Source organism: Penicillium angulare (genome assembly GCF_028827245.1).
Source record: "Penicillium angulare strain IBT 27051 chromosome Unknown utg000001l_segment0_segment0, whole genome shotgun sequence".
NCBI lineage: Eukaryota > Fungi > Ascomycota > Eurotiomycetes > Eurotiales > Aspergillaceae > Penicillium > Penicillium angulare.
The window spans coordinates 1,221,055-1,242,767 of record NW_026623160.1 but is presented as its reverse complement, the minus strand read 5'-3'; the positions used below and the strand labels follow the sequence as shown (position 1 = coordinate 1,242,767).

At 48.2% G+C, this 21,713-nt stretch overlaps 9 protein-coding genes across 9 annotated transcripts; 6 read left to right on the top strand and 3 right to left on the bottom strand.

The window, feature by feature from the left end:
- Window positions 1-363: 363 nt before the first annotated feature.
- Window positions 364-1,232, top strand: N7478_000414 (uncharacterized protein; the record flags this gene model as incomplete). The annotated part of the gene is made up of 2 exons (XM_056916630.1): window positions 364-618; window positions 762-1,232. 2 exons carry the CDS (start codon window positions 364-366, stop codon window positions 1,230-1,232), a joined length of 726 nt encoding a protein of 241 aa, XP_056784510.1.
- Window positions 1,233-1,297: 65 nt separating this feature from the next.
- On the top strand, window positions 1,298-1,543 carry N7478_000413 (uncharacterized protein; the record flags this gene model as incomplete). The annotated part of the gene is made up of 1 exon (XM_056916629.1): window positions 1,298-1,543. One exon carries the CDS (start codon window positions 1,298-1,300, stop codon window positions 1,541-1,543), a length of 246 nt encoding a protein of 81 aa, XP_056784509.1.
- An 861-nt stretch (window positions 1,544-2,404) lies between these two features.
- Window positions 2,405-4,600, bottom strand: N7478_000412 (uncharacterized protein; the record flags this gene model as incomplete). The annotated part of the gene is made up of 2 exons (XM_056916628.1): window positions 2,405-2,573; window positions 2,637-4,600. 2 exons carry the CDS (start codon window positions 4,598-4,600, stop codon window positions 2,405-2,407), a joined length of 2,133 nt encoding a protein of 710 aa, XP_056784508.1.
- Window positions 4,601-5,095: 495 nt separating this feature from the next.
- Window positions 5,096-5,881, top strand: N7478_000411 (mitochondrial 37S ribosomal protein bS18m; the record flags this gene model as incomplete). The annotated part of the gene is made up of 3 exons (XM_056916627.1): window positions 5,096-5,219; window positions 5,331-5,563; window positions 5,684-5,881. The coding sequence occupies 3 exons, from the start codon at window positions 5,096-5,098 to the stop codon at window positions 5,879-5,881; spliced, it is 555 nt and encodes a 184-aa protein (XP_056784507.1).
- A 438-nt stretch (window positions 5,882-6,319) lies between these two features.
- Window positions 6,320-8,285, top strand: N7478_000410 (WD40 repeat domain-containing protein; the record flags this gene model as incomplete). Its single annotated transcript, XM_056916626.1, has 3 exons — window positions 6,320-6,335; window positions 6,401-6,489; window positions 6,555-8,285. The coding sequence occupies 3 exons, from the start codon at window positions 6,320-6,322 to the stop codon at window positions 8,283-8,285; spliced, it is 1,836 nt and encodes a 611-aa protein (XP_056784506.1).
- A 402-nt stretch (window positions 8,286-8,687) lies between these two features.
- Window positions 8,688-14,112, top strand: N7478_000409 (Transcriptional coactivator SAGA-type complex Ada1/Tada1; the record flags this gene model as incomplete). The annotated part of the gene is made up of 9 exons (XM_056916625.1): window positions 8,688-8,738; window positions 8,806-10,131; window positions 10,195-10,582; window positions 10,643-11,719; window positions 11,796-11,957; window positions 12,291-12,704; window positions 12,827-13,101; window positions 13,228-13,336; window positions 13,445-14,112. The coding sequence occupies 9 exons, from the start codon at window positions 8,688-8,690 to the stop codon at window positions 14,110-14,112; spliced, it is 4,470 nt and encodes a 1,489-aa protein (XP_056784505.1).
- A 609-nt stretch (window positions 14,113-14,721) lies between these two features.
- Window positions 14,722-17,701, bottom strand: N7478_000408 (U4/U6-U5 snRNP complex subunit PRP6; the record flags this gene model as incomplete). Its single annotated transcript, XM_056916624.1, has 3 exons — window positions 14,722-14,865; window positions 14,932-17,218; window positions 17,322-17,701. 3 exons carry the CDS (start codon window positions 17,699-17,701, stop codon window positions 14,722-14,724), a joined length of 2,811 nt encoding a protein of 936 aa, XP_056784504.1.
- A 225-nt stretch (window positions 17,702-17,926) lies between these two features.
- N7478_000407 (dimethyladenosine transferase) lies at window positions 17,927-19,265 on the top strand (the record flags this gene model as incomplete). The annotated part of the gene is made up of 4 exons (XM_056916623.1): window positions 17,927-18,054; window positions 18,123-18,378; window positions 18,439-18,503; window positions 18,593-19,265. 4 exons carry the CDS (start codon window positions 17,927-17,929, stop codon window positions 19,263-19,265), a joined length of 1,122 nt encoding a protein of 373 aa, XP_056784503.1.
- A 61-nt stretch (window positions 19,266-19,326) lies between these two features.
- On the bottom strand, window positions 19,327-21,592 carry N7478_000406 (GTPase-activating protein GYP1; the record flags this gene model as incomplete). The annotated part of the gene is made up of 8 exons (XM_056916622.1): window positions 19,327-19,491; window positions 19,572-19,664; window positions 19,734-20,614; window positions 20,672-21,138; window positions 21,219-21,335; window positions 21,398-21,407; window positions 21,486-21,501; window positions 21,569-21,592. The coding sequence occupies 8 exons, from the start codon at window positions 21,590-21,592 to the stop codon at window positions 19,327-19,329; spliced, it is 1,773 nt and encodes a 590-aa protein (XP_056784502.1).
- Between the last annotated feature and the right edge of the window lie 121 nt (window positions 21,593-21,713).

Below are 21,713 nucleotides of genomic sequence, written 5' to 3'. Positions count from 1 at the left end.
TTTTTCAACTTAAGATAATGTAATATCTCTTCACGAGATTGATTTTCTCTCACTCTCTTCTGGTCTTCCTTAAGCTCCACCTAGTCATTTCTTCATAAAGTACTACTTGCCATAATACAATCTTCGCAATGTCGACTATTGAAATCTCTGATACTGCAAGCATATTCAGCAGACAGAGTGAATCGTCCGAAAAATGACGCTCCTCTCTGGAATCTCTTTTTAGATTGCCTAATCGACGGAATTCGTGCTTTCGCGATGGGAATTCAGAGGAAGGAAGTCGAAGAAGATCCCTTGACCCGAGACTAGTTTCTAGATCTAGAAGAGAGATTGCAGGATCCAGACGCCGATATGAGCCACGCAGAAATGATCAGTTACGCCAAGCAAACTAGACTTAACATTCTACCCCCAGAGCTTATTTATCAACTTTTGGACCGACTTTTCAATTTTCAACGAGAGGATGAGGAAAATTTTGACCTTGTATCACTACATACTCTTCAGTCACTTCGTCAGGCAAGCCCTGAGTTCTATGAGATCGTGGAAGAGTGGATGTCAGATTCTGCTCAGAAATGGATCAAATTCAAGGAATACGAACTTGATTTCTATCGCAATCGAGCTCATGTGAGGTATGATCCCGCTGGTCCGTGGCAGCTCGATGTATACAAAATCCCCAATCTGGAAAAAACCAGAATCCCTATTCAGGCCATAACAAGTTGCTGCGAGTGTTTTTCAATACTAAATGAATTTCACTCGTATCTGCCGAGGGGTTCGAGTCGAATGGAAAGAGTTTTTTAGCTTGGGCGATTGAGAAAAACTATCAGCATTGTATCAACTGGATCATCGACCAGGTTCCGGCTGAAAGTACATTTTGGAAATCAGGGTCCGGAGTTGGAGAGGAGAAACACGCCTTGCGTCTTCTTGTAGATGCTTCAAACTCTGTGGGATTTGGAAGGCTCTGTTCTAAACTGGTGGTGGCAGAAGTCTTGGAAAATTCAGACCTGTATTGGATGAATTCCGATGATTACAAGCTCAAACTATGTACCTTTGTAACAGGCGATGTTGCAAATGTCCTCTTGAGTGACCACGGAATGAACATTGGAGATGTTGGAAAATACTACTTGGTCTCTTCTGAGTCAACTGATGGAGAAAAGCCCCTGCGAATAGACGATGATCCAAGACAAGTCACCACTTCATGGCATGAAGCTGCTAATACAACCCTAACGAGGACATTCTGAGGTTCTTGGATGAACATTCCGGCCTCGACGCCAATGTCCGTAATAGACTAGGCCTCACTCCAATCATGTATGCTGCCGAAGGAGAGAATTCCATTCCAGTGCAATGGTTGGCCATATATGCCGATCCATTGGTAGTGTTACCCTCCAGATCAGAGACACAATTCCCATATGCCCTTAAAGTTGTCGCGCAAAACCACAGCTACAATAGTGACGTCATGTGGGAAGCTATGCTCGACACATTACCAACTGAGGCCTTTGATGACTTCCCCATGGCCCAGAAAATGTTCAACTTCATCATTGATGGCCTGTGAGCGGCTGGTTTTGAGCCCAGGGATCCCCATCCCCAACCACCACTTCCGGAGAATCGAATCATAATTATGTTTCTTGCTGCGGAAAAATGTCAACAATTGACTAATCGTCTTGCCGAGAGATGGGGAGATTTTTTTGAGCAAATTTCCGTCACTGCAAGGGCTAGGAATTTTGGATACAGTTTTCTTCCTCCTAGTATGATTCGGCGAAGATACGAGGCGAATACTAAGCCTGAACGACCTGAATTGCCGAAGTCTAAGTCTGCTGATGCCCTGTTCACTAATTTTGCTTCCTTGTTTTGACGTCGAGCCCAGGGGTTATAGGTTAACAGCGAGCGAGGTTGGTTCGCTATTGTTATTTTGATTGGCAACTTCAAGCTGCTGGTTTGGGTGGATTGAACAGATGTGTACCTAGGACTTGAAGAATCAGGAATCTCTCCTTGGAATCATGGTTGTATGACTTGCGTCTAATGTTTTGGGGTTTCTCATTGATGTATTCATGTTGTAGTTTCGTATACTCTGGTTTAGAGGGCACATGTGGTATTAATTTAGCAGGCAACGCAATGCATATCAAGACTCGTGGTTTATGAGACTAATGTACTAAACATTAATCTGTTGCGCGAGGACACATGTGCACCTAGTATATACTCATGAGCACTTGAATATATACATAGATACTATTAGTAGTGCGTACCTGGGTAAACTTTCTATTCAAAAGCACAAAATTATTTTGGATATAAATGGGCGCGTCCTAGGTACAAAATGAAATCTTTCTGTATACATATTGAGAGAAATATATAACAGAATCTAACCCCGTAGCGACGCCTGCAGTCCTAAAGACAATATATGCAACATCATTCTACACTATACCCATACCTCGTTTGTGATGCCATCAAACTTTTGGCCTTCCTCATGCTCGCTTCGAGGTGTTTCAGCCATGTGCGTCCACAGCTCGGGGTATTTCTGGAGAGCCCATTGCTCAACCTCGTCTTTCCAATATTGATATGGAATTGCGTTATAGAATAGTCCAATCCTGCCAGGAAATAATAAGTCAGTTTACAAGACGACGTATTATTCAGGTAAATAGCACACTCACGTAGTACTGGTAGGAGGGAGCCCAATCTCAGCTTGCATGTTGTCGATGGCTGCGGTCGCTACATCAAATTCGCATTGCGCGGCTAATGATTCGATGTATGCTGTGTACATTCGGCGGTCAACAGCTATCTCAAGCTTTTTGACCTTGGCCATCATCTTAATCGCTTCTTGTGCGCCGTTGTGGTGTCTCTCACACACGTGGAAGAATATAGCAATGGTCTTTTCTGAGGGCCCTTCGTCTGACTGTAGGATTTGATGGAAAATTTCCATACTCTTCTCGGGCATCTCGCACGCGGCATATGCAAGCATCAAACCATTGAAAATCCGAGTATTCAACTCTACTTCAAGATCAAGCTTGAGCATATTGTGTACCAACTCCAGATTTGTCGTGTCGGCTGTTCGAGACAAGCCCTGGAAACACCTAGCATATGTATCCGGCTTGGGTCGACGGCTTAGATCTTCTGCCTGACGCATGTGCCCGAAAACCAGAACCGCTAGGTCGCTGCGTTTTCTATCAAAGAGAGAGCACATGAGCTCTGTGCGGATGCTGACACCCGCCTCAGAGAAGGCGAGTTTAAATAGCTGGTAGACTTCCCACACATTCGAGTCGGTTTGTTCCTTGTCCAGCATGAAGTCCGTCAGTGCAGTACGGACTAAAGTTTTCCCTTCGCTATCGAGAGTTCCCAATCGCGGACGGAGAAGGTCAGACACAGCTTCCCAGTCGTAGCGATACAGCAGCATCCGTGTTAATGCAGCGAGGGTATCTGCATTCAATTGCACATTTTCTTGAAACAATGGGTCTAGGAGGGAAGAGATCTGTTGGAACAGTTCGTCTTTTTGATCTGATAGGCAAAGCATGGTGATAAGCTTGTTAGCCAAGGGTAGATTATCGCCTGTCAAGGTGCTTGGATCAATCTGTTGTTCGAGAATGGCGAGTGTGCGCTCCACATCACCAGCCTGAATAAAGGATTCCAGCTGTAACAGATGCGTCTGTTCATCGGGAACGAGATCCCACTGGCCAGCTAGATTTGCATAGTCGGCGGCTAGCTGTGGATTAGATTGCGAGTTTGCATATTGAATAAGATTGTTGACATCCACAATAGTTAGAGCTGCACTCAACGACGGTTCTACCTTCTCTGCAAGAGACGATGCACTGTTACCCTGGGCTGCATCCCAAAGCAAGTTGATACCAATTGTCTCGGGGCCTATTTTCCGTGGAAGGGAGTCAAAGATGGGCTTGGCCCATGAGACTTCAGATTTGAGAAGCGCATAATGGATGGCAGCAATCTTGGCGGATACAGAGGGTTCCAGGTCTCCGGAGATTGGGCACTCGTAGACTGTCTGAACTGCAACGAAGAGATCTTGGGAGATCAGAAGTTTGGCCAACTCCTCATGGGAAGCTTGATCAAACTTGACGCCATACTCTTCGAGATCCTGTGTCACTTTTCGTAGCTGGCGTCGGTCGTCCTTCAATGCAAATCCTTTTAGAACACTCAGCCAAGGAGACGGTTTTGCACCACGCAATTGGCCCCCGAACTTAAAAATGACATGACGAGCCTCCTCAGGGTTACCATTGCTAGCCATCAAATTGATGTAAACCAGTAGTGCTGGTCGACTAATCGAGTTCGGACCGAATCCATGATCCGCACATAATTCGAGGTAGGCGAAACGTGCGATCTTGAGGACAGTATCGCGTGCCTCTGGAAGACACTGTGCCTCAGAAAACACAAAGAGCATCCTTTCCAGATTTTCCACAGAGAATACATCCTGCCATTCACTGTCCTCAAGGTCATTTTGTAGTGCCTTCAAATGCTTCCACGTAAGAGACAGCAAGCGAGCCTGGAATTGGTTGATAGCTCCAGGATTCTCCACTCGTGATGTGAAGAACAGTTGAAAAGCCTTCACTAGGATATCGCTCGGGGGAGCTCTACTCTTATCTTCCAAAGATCGCTTCAAATCTGCCATGGGTTTCAGACCCTTTTCCGTTGGTAGGGTTGCCGCCTGACCCTCGCCAGGTTCCGCCGAGTTTAACGAAAATGCAAAGAGGGATCGTCTGCATACATGCGCAAGGCTCGGTAGGCAAGGACGGACTCGTGCCGGAGCTATAGTGTGTAATAGTTGATTTCGACGACATCGTGAAAAATGTAGCGGTTCGTTGTTAATGATGGCTTTGAAGACCCGCCTCGAGAGGTGAGACTGCATGTTTGAAATGAAACGAGTCTGACGACTCGAATTGGCTTGAGCAGGTCAGTCTCAGTAGGGTGCAAATAAGGGAGAAGTATCGAATCGTGATTTCGGTCGCGGATAAGCTGGAATCAAAAGTTCGCGACACGCGGAGAAAGCTGCTCTGAGGCGGGAAGGCGGTCTTGGCACGAAAAAACGATCCGCGTTGGTTTTCTGTTCCCCGACTTGAACTTCACATCTCAAGGCTTGGCTCCTCCACCACGATCATTCCACATCATGTCGCTGAATCTCTTTTCACCGATGATGCGCAGCATCTCCAAGGCTGTGCCTTCATCATGTCGCTGGAGTTCAACTGGAGCCATGAGCGCTTTCACAGCCCAACGATCCCCGGCATCAAACGGTAAACGGACAACCCCCAATATCTTTCGCTCGGACACAAATTCTCTTTTCACTCTGGAAATTTTGACTGGGGGGGGACTCTTAAAGTGTCATTCTAACTAATCGAGTATAGATCGATTCGCAAACAAGCGCAGAGTGCCTAACCGCTTGCGCCTCCTCGAAGACCAAAGAATCCAGAACGAGAGCAAAGCATTGGAGAGATTCCAGACCCGCGAGTGGAAGTCTGGTGATGTGTATGCTCCTCACGATCTTAGCCCGGCTGAGATGAAGAAATGGGGCCAGCGCAAAGCACCCAACCGTGACGCCTTTGATGCTTTAAATCTGAACCCGCTGAACCTGTACAAGGTACGAATCGATTCGCTTCTTCCCTAAAGACGACCATGCTCCATTCCCATATACCACCCTTTCTTGCGGAAAGAACAGGCTATCTATTGAGTCATCGCTGACGCTGTGCTTTGTTAATAGAACTTCTCTGTTATATCCGAATACGTTTCGCCCATGGGACGCATCAAGCACCGAAACCAAACCGGTCTTCGCCCGGTCAACCAGCGAAAGATTGCCAAGGCAATTCGAAGAGCCATGGGACTTGGTCTGATGCCTTCGGTTCACCGACATCCTGAGATTCTAGCATCGGAGCTTAAGAACAAAATGGGAAGCTACTAATGGAGGCGAATATTCATATTTCTTTTCTATTTCCCTTATTTTGGAGGCTCTCGCGCATTTGAATTGAGTCCTCATGTGGTGTTCTTGTATAGATGACGGATGCCCTTTACTGAATGGCGCACTTCCATGTATTATTAGTTCCAGCGCAATTGAAACAATTACTTGATCATATACCAACATGCAACACCAAGATAGTCCAATCAATCACACTATTCATATATATATTACCCATAGATGATAGGGTAATTAGTGTTGCCTAGGGAAATGCGGCTGTGTGGATCTTTTGGCTGAAGGTCAATCCCGCTAGTATAAGCTGCCTTGAGGCCACCGAGTACGTCAGTCCATAAACAACAGTTCCCCCCCCACTCTGACTTCCTGAAACACTTCTCCTCTCTTTCTCTCCTCTCCCCTAATCTTGTATAAAAGGTACGACTTTCAATGTCAATCACAAACGGTATGATTACTGAAGATTCACTCATTGCATCCATGAAGACAATGCAGTACTGATTCGACATTCAGAGGCCATCTGGGCTGCTAGCCCCTCCACCACTCGCGGACAGCCCACCCAGCTGTCTTCCGATGCCAAGGGCGAGCGACTGGCATATGCTGTATGTTCTTGGTCCAGAAAATCTACGCAAATTCCTTGAATTGTCCCTGACCAATACTTTTGCAGACCAACAAATCTATTTTCCTGCGTTCGATTGACAACCCCGCGATCGCCCGTCAATACACAGAGCACAAGGCACAGACCACCGTCGCGCGCTTCTCTCCCTCCGGATTCTATGTCGCAAGTGGCGATGCGGCCGGTACCGTGAGAGTATGGGATTGTGTTGGGGAAGGAATTACCAAAGGTGAATACAGCATTGTGAATGGGCGGATCAATGACCTCGCCTGGGATGGCGACTCGCAACGTATCATTGCCGTGGGTGATGGTAAACAGCGCAAAGGCCACTGCATTACTTGGGACAGTGGAAATACTGTTGGTGAGATTTTTGGCCACACGCAACAAATCAACTCTGTCTCGATCAGACAGCAGAGACCCCTGCGTGCTGCGGCCGCGGGCGACGATAAGAAGCTGGTCTTTTATCATGGAGCGCCTTTCAAATTTAACATGGGAATTGGGGACAAGCATTCCAATTATATCTATGGAGTCGGCTTCAGTCCCGATGGTTCTCATTTGGTCAGCGTAGGCGCAGACCGAAAGATTTGGTTATACGATGGCAAGACTGGAGAAACTAAGGGTCAAATTGGCGACGGAGAGCACCAGGGTAGCATCTTTGGTGTTTCTTGGAGCAAAGATTCCCGGAAGTTTGTCACTGCTAGCGCCGATCGGACAGTCAAGATTTGGGATGTTGAAGCGGGCAAATCTACCCAGAGCTGGACTCTCGGAGAGGAAGGCGCAATGGCTGTTCGCGACCACCAAGTCGGCGTTGTCTGGCCTCCTGGACGAAGCGATAACCTACTCATTAGTTTGTCTCTCAGCGGAGACCTGAATTATCTCGTGGAAGGAACTCCTGAGCCCCGACAAGTCATCTCGGGACACCAGAAGAACATCACCTCTTTGGGCAAATCCACCTCAGAGGATAAGGAGACTCTATGGACTGGTAGCTTCGATGGTCGAGTCTGTAGCTGGGATGTTGCTTCGGGCACAGCAGCAGAGATCGAGGGTGAGGGTCACCCAGGTTACGTTGCTGGTCTCACTCCAACACCGGAGGGAGCAGGACGCATCTACAGTGTTGGCTGGGACGACACTATCCGCTCCATTGATGTTGCTGCCAAGACATACACCGGCAGTGCCTCCAAACTTACTGGGCAGCCAAAGGGCGTTGCTGCTGGCAATTCGACTGTTTTGGTCGGCACCGCAGAGGCTGTCGAAATCTTCCAAGATGGTAAGAAGACTGGCGAATACAAGCCAAGTTTCTCCGTCACCACTGTGTCAGCTCACGAAGCAGTTGCAGCCCTTGGAGGTGAAGATGGGTCCGTCCAGATTTGCAAGCTCTCTGGCTCCAGTCTTTCGGGCCAAACAGACATCAAGGCCTCCCGTAACCAGATCTCTACTCTTGAATTCTCCCCTGATGCCTCTCTTCTGGCAGTTGGTGACCTGCGCGGCCGTGTTCTGGTATATAAAGTTGCAGATGGCAGCCTTGTTACAGATCGCTGGACCGCACACACTGCACGAATCACTTCACTCTCTTGGAACCAAGCCGGGTCACACCTTGTTAGTGGATCCCTGGACACTAATATCTTTGTTTGGAGCTTGGCCAGTCCCGGTGACTGGATTGAGCTGAAGAATACCCACAAAGAAGGTGTCAATGGCGTAGTATGGATCGAGGGTGGCTCGAAAATCGCTTCGGCTGGTGTTGACGCTGCCGTGAAGGTGTGGAAGGTCGAAGGATTGAAATAGATTAAGAAATGCGATAGGATTGCTATGGAATGAAATAAATGTTCGACTTCAAGGTTCATAACAAAGGTTTCCAATGCACAGTATATGTTAGACTTTTATGTTCACGGAGTGTATATCTGAATTGGACCCATTGGACGTTATACATGAGGCTGAGTATAAGTTAGTCGCTACGATTTGCTCCCGTAGATAGAGGTGCGTGTCCCCAAGAGCTCCAGGATGTGGCCGTAACCCGCATGTCAACCAAACAATCCAATTTGTGCGACTGCCCGTCAACCTGTTTCTTCTTTCCCCACAAATTTGCGCAGCTTGATTAAGTCCGAACTAGTGACCGCTACACTCCTTGGTCCATGGGTATTCCCACTATGAAGGCGCGCCGAGCACGAGCGTGAGACCAAATAAACCATGTCATCATCTGGAGCTCCTGTTAGCTCCCGCCGTTTGTTGCGGCCCAATGTGTGTTCGGCTCTTAACCTTAATACGGAAGTCAAAACATATCACAGGGTATTGACGATCTTTATAGCTACGCCAAGCGACCTTTGTCCTCCCCAAAACCGGACAGCGCCTCAAAGGTCTTGTCAACTTGCGATCCTTCGCAGAAAGACCCTCATCTTCCGACGGAACTAATAACGACGAACGGCGCGGCTTATTATCCGGCGAAATAGTGACGAGCCATGGAGGATTCACCACTAAAACATGCGTACGAGCACGGGACCTTTGGACATGGATTTACAAATTTATTACATCGGAGCAGGGTATTGGGATATTGAAATGCAGCCTGGCATACCTGCTTGGCTCGATGGCCACATTCATACCGGCCGTTTCTTCTTTTCTTGGCCATCAAGATGGCAAGCATATGGTAGCTACTGTGACCGTGTACTTCCATCCGGCGAGATCGATAGGAAGCATGTACCGGGCCTCTATCTGCGCCTTGCTCGCCTTTTGCTACTCCGCCTTCCTTTGCATCACGAGTATGTTGGTCGAAAACCTTTTCCAAGACACGCTTGATCTACCAGTCCTCGGCCATGCAGTGGTTCTTATTGTATTTTGTGGGGGTGGGTTGGGGTTTGTCGGGTGGACTAAACAACGTCTTGGAGACCCCCTAGTGAATGTCGCCTGTTCTCTCACCGCACTTTCCACGATAACTATTATCACCAAGGAAGGTTCTGTACAGAGTGGCGATTTGTCCCTAGGAAAGATCTTGCAGGTACTGAAGATGGTCATTATGGGCGTGATTTTGGCCATGGCGGTATCATTTCTGATAGTCCCCATTTCAGCTCGCAAGAAGCTTCGTGCCAACCTAGTTACAGCCACTAGCACACTGGCAACAATGCTTGCTATGATCACACAGGCATTCCTCAGCGGGTCTGAAGAAGATTTGACGTCCGCTGAATTCATTGAAACGGAAGCAAAGCACCGAAAAGCCTATTCTCAACTCGATAACTTGGTGCGTGAAGCTAAGTTGGAGCATTTTGTGGCAGGCACTGAAAAAGAGTATCGACTGGAAAAGAAGCTTGTCCGTTGGGTGCAAGACATTACCCATAATATGGGAGGCTTACGCAGTGCCGCAGCACTTCAATTTAGTCTGATTAAGGAAACTATTGCACGAGAATCTGGGTCCACGAGCGATCTTCGCATTCCATATGCAGATTACGTTGCATCTCTTGAGCGATCTTGGTCTTTCCCCGACGGAGCTTTCTTGGAACCGATTGACGAACGCCCCGAAGAGGAATTATCACCGGGTGGGACTTTCAACGCTTCGGCTGACGAGTTAAGTTCGAATAATAACTCGGCACTGCTTCCTGCAGATGTTTTTACCATCTTTATAACTCATCTTGGCCCATCTATGGTAAGCTCTATGTGTGAATCTGGAGATCATTTAAATGTATGATCGTTGACTCTTTCGAAACAGCGGTCGTTGGCCTTCACATTGAAAGAGATACTCAACGAGATCCCATTTGGACCGGCTCCAAAGTATAAGGTATCAGTAGATAATCGGCTTCACACCAGTCTTGATCGCGCTTTAGACCTTTATCGAGAATCTCGACAGAAGACCCTCAAGTCTCTTTACCAACAAACAGAAGCCATGAAGCTGAAAAGCCCAGATGCAGAAGCAGACCTGGAAGAGGTATCAGCCAGCTGTGGTCATTTTAGTTTCTCGCTTCTAGAATTTGGAGAGCAACTCCACGAACTTTTAGCTATTTTGGACGACCTGCAACTTGAGACCGAAGAAAGACCCAGTGGCCGGTCTTGGTCATGGATGAAGTTCTGGCAGACAAATGGAAAGTCCATGGATACAGGTGTGTCACAAAACCCGGGTGCTTTGTTCACATGAACTGACATATTGACAATCTCCTAAGATTTTCCATCCAACGGAGCCGAGAGTAGTCGGCACCGACAGCTCTCACGCAGTATGGGATCAGAGTACAGGATTACAGCCGCTGTACGGGCTCGTTTACGTCCGCCCAGTGAAACAACAGTGAAAGAGAGAATAGGCTACCGTCTTTGGAAGTCACTCGGTTTCTTTCGACGAGATGACACCAAATATGCGACCAAGGTCGGTGCAGGTGCTGCTCTGTATGCTCTGCCTGCCTTTCTTCCTTCCGCTCGCCCTTTCTATCAACACTGGAGGGGTGAATGGGGTCTATTGTCATACATGCTGGTCTGTTCAATGACAATTGGGGCTTCCAATACGACAGGCTATGCTCGTTTCTTTGGTACTTGCCTAGGGGCCTTATGTGCAATTCTATTCTGGTATACCACTGATGGCAATGTCTTCGGTCTCGCGTTTTTTGGATGGCTAATGGCTACTTGGACAGCATGGATCACTATTGTTCGGGGTAATGGACCTATGGGTCGATTCATCATGCTCACTTATAACCTCTCTGTGCTCTACGCATATTCGCTTTCACAGAAAGAGGCAGATGTTCCTCAAGATGAAGGAGGTCAAAATCCCGACATTAATGAGATCGCCCTCCATCGAGTTGTCGCGGTGTTATCCGGCTGTGTCTGGGGTGTTATTATCACTCGTCTCATCTGGCCCATCAGTGCCCGAAGCCGATTAAAGGATGGTCTTAGCGTTCTTTGGCTGCGGTTAGGCCTTGTTTGGAAACGCGACCCGCTCTCCACTATGGCCAAGAATGGTCGGTCTATTGTATATATGACTGCGCGAGAGAGACTCGAGCTTGAACGGTTCTTAACCAGGCTGGAATCTCTTCTGGGGGCTGCACGCTCGGAATTTGAACTCCGGTGTGCATTCGACGACGGACCTTACGCCGATATCATTCGGCGTTCTCGAAACATAGTGAATGCATTCCATGCCATGAATTTGGAGCTCATGAAAAGTGATACGGCTACATCAGGAGAAATCACTCTGCTTCAGTACACGGCTACCGAGCGACAGCAGCTTTCTTCTCGTATCAGTCACCTTCTAACAGGTCAGAATGCCCCTTTTTATCGCGTTTTTTTTTTTCCATTTTTACCTTAAGATGAAGAAGCTGACCTTTGTTTTAGTGATGGCATCATCTATGAAACTCGAGTACCCACTGAGTGATGTCTTGCCTAGCATTGACCACGCTCGCGACAGACTGCTGGCTCGGATCTATCGTTATCGTCAAGACCATGAAGTGTCACAACTGACTACTGACGAAGATTGCGCATTGCTTTATGCCTACAGTAAGTACATTAGTTGCATCAAAAGCAGTACACGTTATTACACTTCACTAATAAGCTCATTATGAAGTTTTGGTAACTGGCCAGTTGTCGAGAGAGATCATGGCAATCATTGCAGATATAGGGCAGTTATTTGGAGTACTGAGTGAAGACGTAGTCCAATTAGTATAAGAATTGAAAGCATCTGCATATATTTATTGAGATTTTATATGGTCTGACTCTTACAAGCGTTAGTTCTTGTTCTCTCTCTCTAAAAAAAAAGTATAGAACAAGATACAAGTATATCATCGCTGGTTTCGGGAAGCTGAAGGTGGTATCCGGTTCTGGCGGGGAGAGAGGGAACGTCCAAGGCGGAAACCTACATCTTCACCCTTCCACCCTTTTTCATCATCAATCCATCATTTTTCATCTCCCAACTCATCTCCCAACTCATCAAACTCTTTCCCTCGCTTTACTCCGCATCTGATGAATGCGTAGTCCCTACCCATACCTGCCGCCCTTCGGCCTCGCCTTGTCGCGCTCCTGCAAGTCCTCCAGCTATGCAGATCGATCCAGCCGCCCTGAGTCGGAGTGACTCGACATCAAATCCGGCTAAGAGTGCGGCGCCAAACGCTCCGGCGACAGTAAAGTCGTCCAGGGCTCTCAACTCTGTACCGCGACTTGACCTACAGCATGCCTATACGGATCTCAAAGCCGCTATCGGAGACCATTGGGCTGAGTACAAAGAATCCACTGCTTTCTTCTTACTAGGTACCTTGGCCTTGCGCAAATGATCACTCGACTTCGTTACCCTTTTCATACCCCTTTTCATACTCCTCCGGCCTTGAATTGAGCTGTCATGTGCTGACCTCCTGACCTCTTGCCGTATCCAGGACACTACAACCAAAATGAATACGCGTCGCGAGTCGATCACCTCATTTGCGGCGATGCGAAAATCGAACATCTACATAATAACTTTGTCTGCGCGATTCTCGGAAATCTCACGCGAGACCTCCCAGATCATGGCGTCGCAACCTGGGTTTCGGCCAATGATAAGCCGTCGATGGTGTCGAAGCCGCTCTCGGGAGATGCTGCGGAACAGAGATTAAAGACAGAGGTCATGCAGCTGCCTCCGAGAGATCGCCGGAGAATTAAGGGAATTCCAGAGGTAAGAATGGTCAATTTATTATTGTTGGAAATATAGAGGCGAGGAAGAGGGGAAGGAGGGGAGGGGAGTTTCTGGAGAATCAACTGGATAACGATACCAAAGATGATACTAATACATTATGCCCAGCGAGATCCTAACGACGCGACGCCCAATGAGTTGGAAGAATATCACTTGGCGAAAGAGATCAAACTACCAAGCCAGGTCCCAGCAAGCGCTGGTGGATTGAACAAGACAAGTAAGAGAATATTACCCTCAAGACACAGATATGCATTGCGATTTCCGCATCGTCCGCACTCCCATTACAACCTCAGGAGAATCTAACAAGTGCGCGAATCCTTTCCAGACTGGGAGCTCGAAATTCGAAAACGATATGCCCAACCGCTTGCCGCCGAGACCGGTGAATTCCCCGATGCCGAATCAATCTACGCCCGTATGGTCCCCATGTGTTATGAAGAGTCTCTCCCTGGTGGTGCTGGTCTTCCATGCGCCGAATTCATGGCAATTGCGACAGAAACATTTGTGAAAGAGGTTCTATCGGCGGTGTTTTCGCGTACCCGATCTAACGGTCCATCCGGCACGATTAACGGAATGATGATGCGCAATTACCGACAACAATTAGAACGTGAAGAGCTGGCTTTCACACGCGGAGAAATTGTTAAGGAAACTGCTACTGGGCTGCTTCCGATTGAGGCTAGGGAAGCCGCCGTTCGCAGACCCCTCGGCGTAAGAGATCTGCGACTTACCCTTGAGCTCAGGACTGGAGTTCTTGGGCATATGCCGCTCATTATTGATCAGATTATGGGTGGGTATTATGAAGATGAGCTCGAGACTGAGAAACAAGATAGGTTGGAGAATGGCGTGACCGAAGCTATCGAGATCAAGACCAGTGCCGATGATGAAATGGACATTGATGATATCGATGATACTTTGTCGGACTGGGAGGGCGGCACTGTGGCCGATCGAGATCAATTGGGTTCCCTGCTCGACGAGTGCTTGTCTATGGCTGCATGATGCCTGAGAATCCTCTCTCCTTCCTCTTGTTTCTCTCGTCTTCTTCTCATCCTTGGCTCTTCCGCCCTGTCCCTATTTACCTACCCATCATCCCTGCTTTGACATTCGTTGGCACATTATTCCTTCATGCCTTCTACATTTCCTCTTCCCTATCTTTTCCCTTTCTCAATTCTCGGCTTTGGGCGGCGGAAGGATTATGGCGTCTGGGAATTATTGTTGCGAGTCACTGTGTGGCTCCTTTTCCTTCTATTTGCATCGGGTTTCGGAGTTATTTTGAAAGATATGTCGTGATGGCATGGCCCTCGACTACTTTTCCCTCTTATGTTTTATTTTGTCTTAAATCTACGATGTACAGTAGCCTTTTCTACGGAAAAAGGTCGGCGCCAGCAACGGTTGGAGGCGAGCGGTTTTGCCCAAAATATTAAAAAAGCAAAAACGATGGCCATGGTTTCTACCAGCATGGAGATGCCATGCTTGCTCGATACCCATATGAATTCGATTCACGACTTTAACTATGCATTTATCCACTGTAGGAAAATCTCAAGCGTCATCATATCCCAAAAACGCCGCATGGTGGTACATCATAAACAAGGAAGCAAAAGGAAGACCTTAGTTGATCGTACTGGCTACAATCTTCAAGATCTCGTCTGACGACTTGTATGCATTGGCTGGGTCTTTAGCAATAGATTGCCATACCTCGCCATGCTTAGGCTCCGTAGAAACACACTTTGAAATGACATCCGATCGTTTATCCTGTAAAGTGAAGACATTAGCATTTATGCCATTTCGTATATTGAGAGATATTAAGGGTAGACCAACCTCTGTGCCGTGTTGCAACAAGAACTTGTAGTACCAAGCCCAGCCATCGCCATAGTCACTATCTGAAACGATCGCCTTCTCGAACCAAGTCATAGCTTTCTCCAGTCTTCGCTCGCCCCAGAAAATTCGGGCAACTGTAATGAATAAGATAGGGTCATTATCCACCTTCTTAATGGCTTCAAGACTGCGCGCCTTGCGTTGAGCGCGAGGCTCGAGATGCCAGATGCCCTCGCTCCAGAGTAGACCTGAAGCCTGTACCTCTTGCAATGCCTTCGCCATCAAAACCTTGGCTTGGCCGAGGTTGTTTGCCCGACGTTCCACACGAACACTCTCTGTCCAGAGCTCGGCGTTGTTCGGTACAGCCAGACGTGCTCGGTCCAGTACAGATCGGGCACGAACCACAGCACCGGCCTTCTCTTCCAGCCGTGACGCCAGTAGCCATAGCGGTACTGACTTTGAGCAGGCCCGAGTACCAGTTCCATATGCTTCTCGTGCCTGGGGAAACTTCTTTTGAGCTTCGTATATTTGTCCCTTCATCATCCAAAGCTTATCCGCCTTGGGGTACAGCTGTAATCCTTGGTTAACAAGGTCCAATGCGTCGTCAGAATTGCCGAGCTGCCGTTCAAAGGCAACACTCTTGACCCAGACACGGTCTGTTCCAGCTTCTCTGCGAGCTGTAGACAGCAATTCTCGTGCTTGGTCTGTTTGCTTTGCATCAGCCTCAAGCTTGACAGCTGCAAGCCAGATGTCTTCATTGTTGGGATTTTGATTGAAGGCACGACCAAGTACTCGTCGGGCATCGTCGATTTCTCCAGACTGCCACTTTTCTTTGGCAAGTTGCAGCCAAAGCTCCTCGCTCTGGGGGCATGCTTCGACAGCTTTCTCAAGAACCTGCCACAGAGCTTCTTTGCCACCATGATTACGCTCCAAATCAGCAGCAGCAAGCCATATAGAGCGCCGATTGATAAAAACCCGTAGTGCATATGCATAAATCGCTCGTGCGGTTTCATATTTACCTCGAGCAATGCAAGATTTGGCATCGTCCATCCAGATATCCTTACGGTCGTCGTCTTCGTCGAGACCCCATCCAAGCGTTTCGCGAATAATTGAACCACATGTGAGAATGGCACCTTCGTCTTCGCATTTTTCAGCTTCTGCAATCCATTCCTCTCGTTTCAACATGGCGTTTTCACGAGCGAGGGATTGGATGGCACGCTTCATGACATTAATTCTTTCAAATGTACCCATTTGTTCTTGAAGACGAGCTGCAGCAATCCAAATTTCATAACTAGTGGGGACAGCCTTACGAGCTGCATTCAAAACTTTCTGTGCGTTTTCTGGTGACTCTAGTCGAGCAAGAGCTAGCCACAACTCAACTGACAGAGGAATTATTTCCACGGCCTTGGCTAGGAGGAGACGTGCATCGGCGGGGTCATCCTCTAGATTGACAGCTTCTTTCCAGATCTGAACTGATTGAGGGATATGGAGAATAGCCTGTCGCAACACGTTCTTCTTGGCTCGGATATCTGTCTCGAGTTTCATGGCCTCGGTCCAAAGCCTAGTGGAGTGGTCGTTGTTTTTAATGGCGTTGGCAGCAATGACTTTAGCATTATGGCCTTCGTTCATTCGGATATTTTCCAGCCAACCATCTTCACTCTTTGGACACAGTTCACAGCCCTTAGCGATAATATTCCTGGCTGCAACAATACGACCGGCAAGCTCCTCAAGACGTGCAAGCGCAATCCAGCCGGGGGCATGCTTAGGATTTGTCTTGGTAACGGATTCCAACAGGACGCGAACACGCTTGATATCACCGACTTCGACTTCTCCAGCCTTCACCTCTGATTGTGTGAGACTAGTAAGATAGCCCTTGGGATCGATACTAGTAGCACTCCCAGAGCTTGCGCTCTCGGCGGTTGAGCCCAAAGCGGCCTGATCTAGTCGCACTTTCAACACCTTATCACGCGCTGCGCCGATGTCTGCGAAGTTCGTCATAGTCCCATCGTCACCCTCTTCGCCAGGCTGAGCACCATCTTCGGCAACAGTTGTATCGAATTGGGCCGAGTCCCTAGCACCGGCAATGACACTATCAGGAACTGCGTAGAATCGTTGTCTCAAATTCTGCTTAGCTCGTCGATTCTTGCCTGTCAAATCACCAACCTCGGGGAGGTTGGCCCAGTCGTCTTCGGAGACCGCAGCAAGAGATCGTTTCAAATCGGCGAATTGTTGTTGAATTTTGGGGTTCTTCCGTTCGTAGTCATCACGCTCTTGTTGTTCTCGAGCTTCCCTGTAGGTGGCGAACGTTTCAGGTCGGCAATTCTATCCAAATAACCGGGACTTTTCCCGATGAACAAGATGTCCTGTGTGGGGGTTGAAGGGGTGAAACTAACCTGCGAGCTTTCCGACGCCTGTCCATCTTCTCGTCTACCTCCTGGTAAATGCGATCTGCCTCGTCATCTTCTTGGTCAAATTGACCGTAGGCAAACAGCCCCGTCTCATTATCCGGGTCCTGAAAACGCTCATCGTCTTCCTCCTCTTTGTCTTCCTTGCCTCCCTTTTCACGCGACTGATTACCATAGGCGGTCGGCGCAGCAGCTCCAAGAAGCTGGGCTCGCTTTGTTAAAGCTGCTTGGATTTGTTCGGGTGTCGGGCCTTCGCGGGCAGGCCCTAGATCAGATCGCGTGGTGAAACCGGTCGCACCACGACCCAGGCCCGCAACATAGTTCTCCGGAGCCGGTTGGCTAAGAAAATCTTTTCGTCCGGACGCCATTATGGGCACGAAGAGCTAAAAGTGGTGGGGAGAGAGATGAAGCATTAAAGTGAGTTCCGTCGTAGAAAAGTAGACCCGGCGCCGACAATCTTATCGCAAAAAGAAAAAAAGTTGCCCACTGTGACATCGACCCCCCAAACTCTAGGCCCTGGTCTTCTGCCTCAATCTTGGAATTATATACCCAGTCGAAATTTCCACCGGGGATTATTGGGCCATTGACTCAAAATGCCTAAAGTCAAACCTCAAAAGCGCAACAATGCGAATTCTGACGCCGCCGCAAAGGCCCACAGCATTTTCAAGATGAATACAGATATTGGTCAACACGTCTTGAAGAACCCTGGTATTGCCGAACAGTAAGTGAAGTGAAGCTCCATGAGCCTTTTGGGACACGTCCAAACTAATCTTTTTCGTTCTTATATAGAATTGTCAACAAAGCCGATCTCAAACAGAGCGATATCGTCCTTGAAATCGGTCCCGGTACCGGAAACTTGACAGCAAAGATCTTGGACCAAGCAAAGAAGGTCATTGCGGTGGAATTGGATCCTCGAATGGCAGCTGAGGTCACCAAGCGTTTTCAGGGTACTCCTGCACAGAAGCGTCTGGAGGTGATTCTCGGAGACGTGATGAAGACAGAACTCCCATACTTCGACGTTTGCATTAGCAACACACCCTACCAGGTATGGATATTATTTCACAAATATCAATCGAATGCTCGAATTAGCTGACTTTCCCCATAGATCTCCTCCCCTCTCACATTCAAGCTATTGGCGACCCTGCCCGCTCCCCGCGTCTGCATTCTTATGTATGTTTTTATTCAACAGTGGCAATTATTTTTGGTGAACGAGTCTTCTTTTTCTTTAGATCTATACTGACATACATTGCTGTTGATAGGTTTCAGCGTGAATTTGCCCTGCGTCTGTTTGCTAAACCAGGCGATAAGCTCTACAGTCGACTCTCCGTCAATGCACAAATGTGGGCGAAGATTGATCATATTATGAAGGTCGGCAAGAACAACTTCAAGCCCCCACCATTGGTCGAGTCCAGTGTCATTCGCATGGTTCCCAAGGTGCCGCGGCCACAAATTAATTACGAGGAGTGGGACGGCTTGTTGCGCATTGCATTTGTTCGTAAGAACAAGACCCTGCGAGCCAGTTTCCTTGGTACAACTAGCATTATGACCATGCTGGAAGCGAATTATCGGACCTGGTGTGCTCAAAATGATATCCCCGTGGAGGATGGCCCCGTTGAAGAGGCCGGTGGAGATGGAATGGATATAGAACAAGAACAAGAGACGGAAGAAGTGGATGAGGAGGTCATGGATATGGATGACGATGATGTCCCCGATTTCTTCAAAGAAGAGACTAATGCTCGTCTTGAGCAAGCCCTCAAGAATAAGACCCCACGCAAGAAGCGCGGGAAGGTTGGGGAGCTGGTACGTGAAAAGGTGCGACAGGTTCTGGAGGATGAGACTGGTCTGGCCGATAAGCGCGCAAGAATGTGTGATGAGAACGAGTTTTTGAAGATGCTGTGGGCCTTCAACCAGAAGGGAATCCACTTCAACTGATTATGGCCGGGTCGCCCTTGTCAGGCACAGTTCGTAATAGAATGATGAATTATGATTACTATCAATAAAAGATACCACTTTCAGGAGGCGTATCACCAGCAGGTCGAAGATGAGCGGCAGAATCTTGGAATAGACTCTGCCAGATAAACGCCTCGCTTAGTAAAAGCTCAATGTCTTTCTCGGTCCAGTCTCTCGTTGGTAATGCTTGTAAGAACATCATAACTTCCTGTTCGATGGTTAGATTAAAGCACTTCATATTAAACCGAACTTATAGCCAGCACGACGAATAGTGAGAAGGTCACTTACCTGAAAGTCCATTTTGACCAGCTGGTCCGTCCATTTGACCAGAAAAGCGGCGCATACATATAGATGAAATCGTGAGAAGCCCTGCTCCTCCGCCTAATCCGTCTGTTAGTATCATACAAATAAAAGACAAATAAAGAGTGTCCATAGAAAGACAGGACATACCATATACGTATCCCACATGCGTATCGTGTTCTTGATGTTCATTTCCCGCATCAGCAAGCAATTCATCCACCGAAAACTGAATTGCATGAATTCTACGCCTTCGTTCTCAAGATGTTTTGCAAGTGCAGAGTCGATACGCTTCGTCAGGTCACGCAGTGCTCGAACTTGCCTGTGAATTCCAGGTTGGGCATAGATATAATTATCTTGAATTCCATCCAACAGCTTGGTAATACACCAGAACGTATCGGCTTCGACTGCATCAAGCACACTTCGTGGTAACTGACCCGGATCCATACCCTCTTCAACATTGAGGTCTGTGATATATACTCCCAAGAACACTTGCCAAAACGGTGTCACCAAGTCGTTGATTCCTTGAACATATCCACTGGCCGGGTGCCGAATGGCCCAAACATATAGGATGCGCTCCAAAGACCGCTGGGTGGCTTCGTACCCATAGAGGGGAATATGTGGGCTTGTTCGTGGCACATCGATACTGATTTGATGCCAAACTGCCTCATCCAGTCCCCTGCCACGCTTTGTGCTCGAAGCCGGAGGATTTGAAGCCGCTCCACTCCCACGGTCAAATGCCTGTCTGACTCCATCCAAGTATTCTTTGCGCTTTCTTTCCAACGTAGAGATACGTCTTTCGCTATTGGTAGGTAGATAGCCGAGTAAAAGTTTCCAGGTCATGGGCCTGACTTCCTCGGGAACTCCAGACCATGCCAAATCCCGGAGCTCGGTAAGAGAGACTGTGCTTGCCTGAAGAATGCGCTTGAACTTGTTTATTCGAGATATGCGGCTTGTATGGATTTCCCTCTCCTTAGGGGATGCATTCGTAGGCGGGGCGGTATGACTGATGAGGTTCAAAGCATTTGCGGGGTCTGGTTTCCACGTAAGCATCCTTCATTAACAATATAGCTTCTGGGAGGCCTGCAAACCTTGTAAGATATCTTTATATTGAGGGCGAAGGATCTTTCCGTCGCCCTTTCGTGCTGTAGGATACATGGGGGTGCCACGTTCCTCGGCGATGTCTGAGCTATTTGCTCGTTGGCGGTTGTTACTTGAAAGCCCAAATCCTAGGGAGCCAGGAAATCCTCCCACAGCTCCACCCGGGTCGATATTCTTGGCTTTCGAAGAAGAAGGTATTTTCTTTCTCCTCATACTCGCCAAGCTCGGAAGCCCAAACTCGTCTTCATCGTCATCATACACAATTTCGTCATCTTCGTCCTCGTCGTCTTCAGTTGGATCACGGCTCCACTCGTCTACTCCCGAGCTCATTATGGCGTATGGATCTCGTGGAGGGGAGGCGACATTCCCGGATCGGTGAGCCAGATGCGAGGGCGCATTGGTGGCGGACGGCTTCGGGGGCGTTCTGGGGCGGGAATGGGGATTGGATGGGGTACCTCTGTTCAAGAACCTTCACGTCAACACGGCCTTGATCATGATATCTTGAGACCTTCCTATCATTGAACCTGGAATACATACTGTACAATATTGGCATGGGAATAGGAAGCACCGACTACGGTGTTCTGGCCATGCAGCTTTGGGGTTGATCGATTCAGGGATACGGACCGGCCAGCCCAGAAAGGAGAATCTGCACGTCTTCAATAACCGTCCGTCAGTATAATTGTCTGATCAAGTAGAAAAGTATCCCGTCTACATACTCGGAGTTATCTGAAATCACCGGGGTAAGCTATGTTAGCTACCGGGTACGGACCCTAAAGGAAGCTGCGGCCGGGGGAAAACACGAACCAACTTGAACCATTTCCTATACAAGATGCAATTGATTAGTAATGTGAAACGATTGAAAAAAATTCAGCTGTCAAAAAACTTACCTGGTGAGTTTTCTTGTTTGCCATGATTGCTACCAAGATGATAGAAGTGCGCGCGCGCTCTCTCTCTGTAGTTAGCGGAGGTTGAATGCGGGGCGCCCCAGCTTATATTCTTGGTCTCCTCTCACGGGAGCAGTTTCAACTCAGT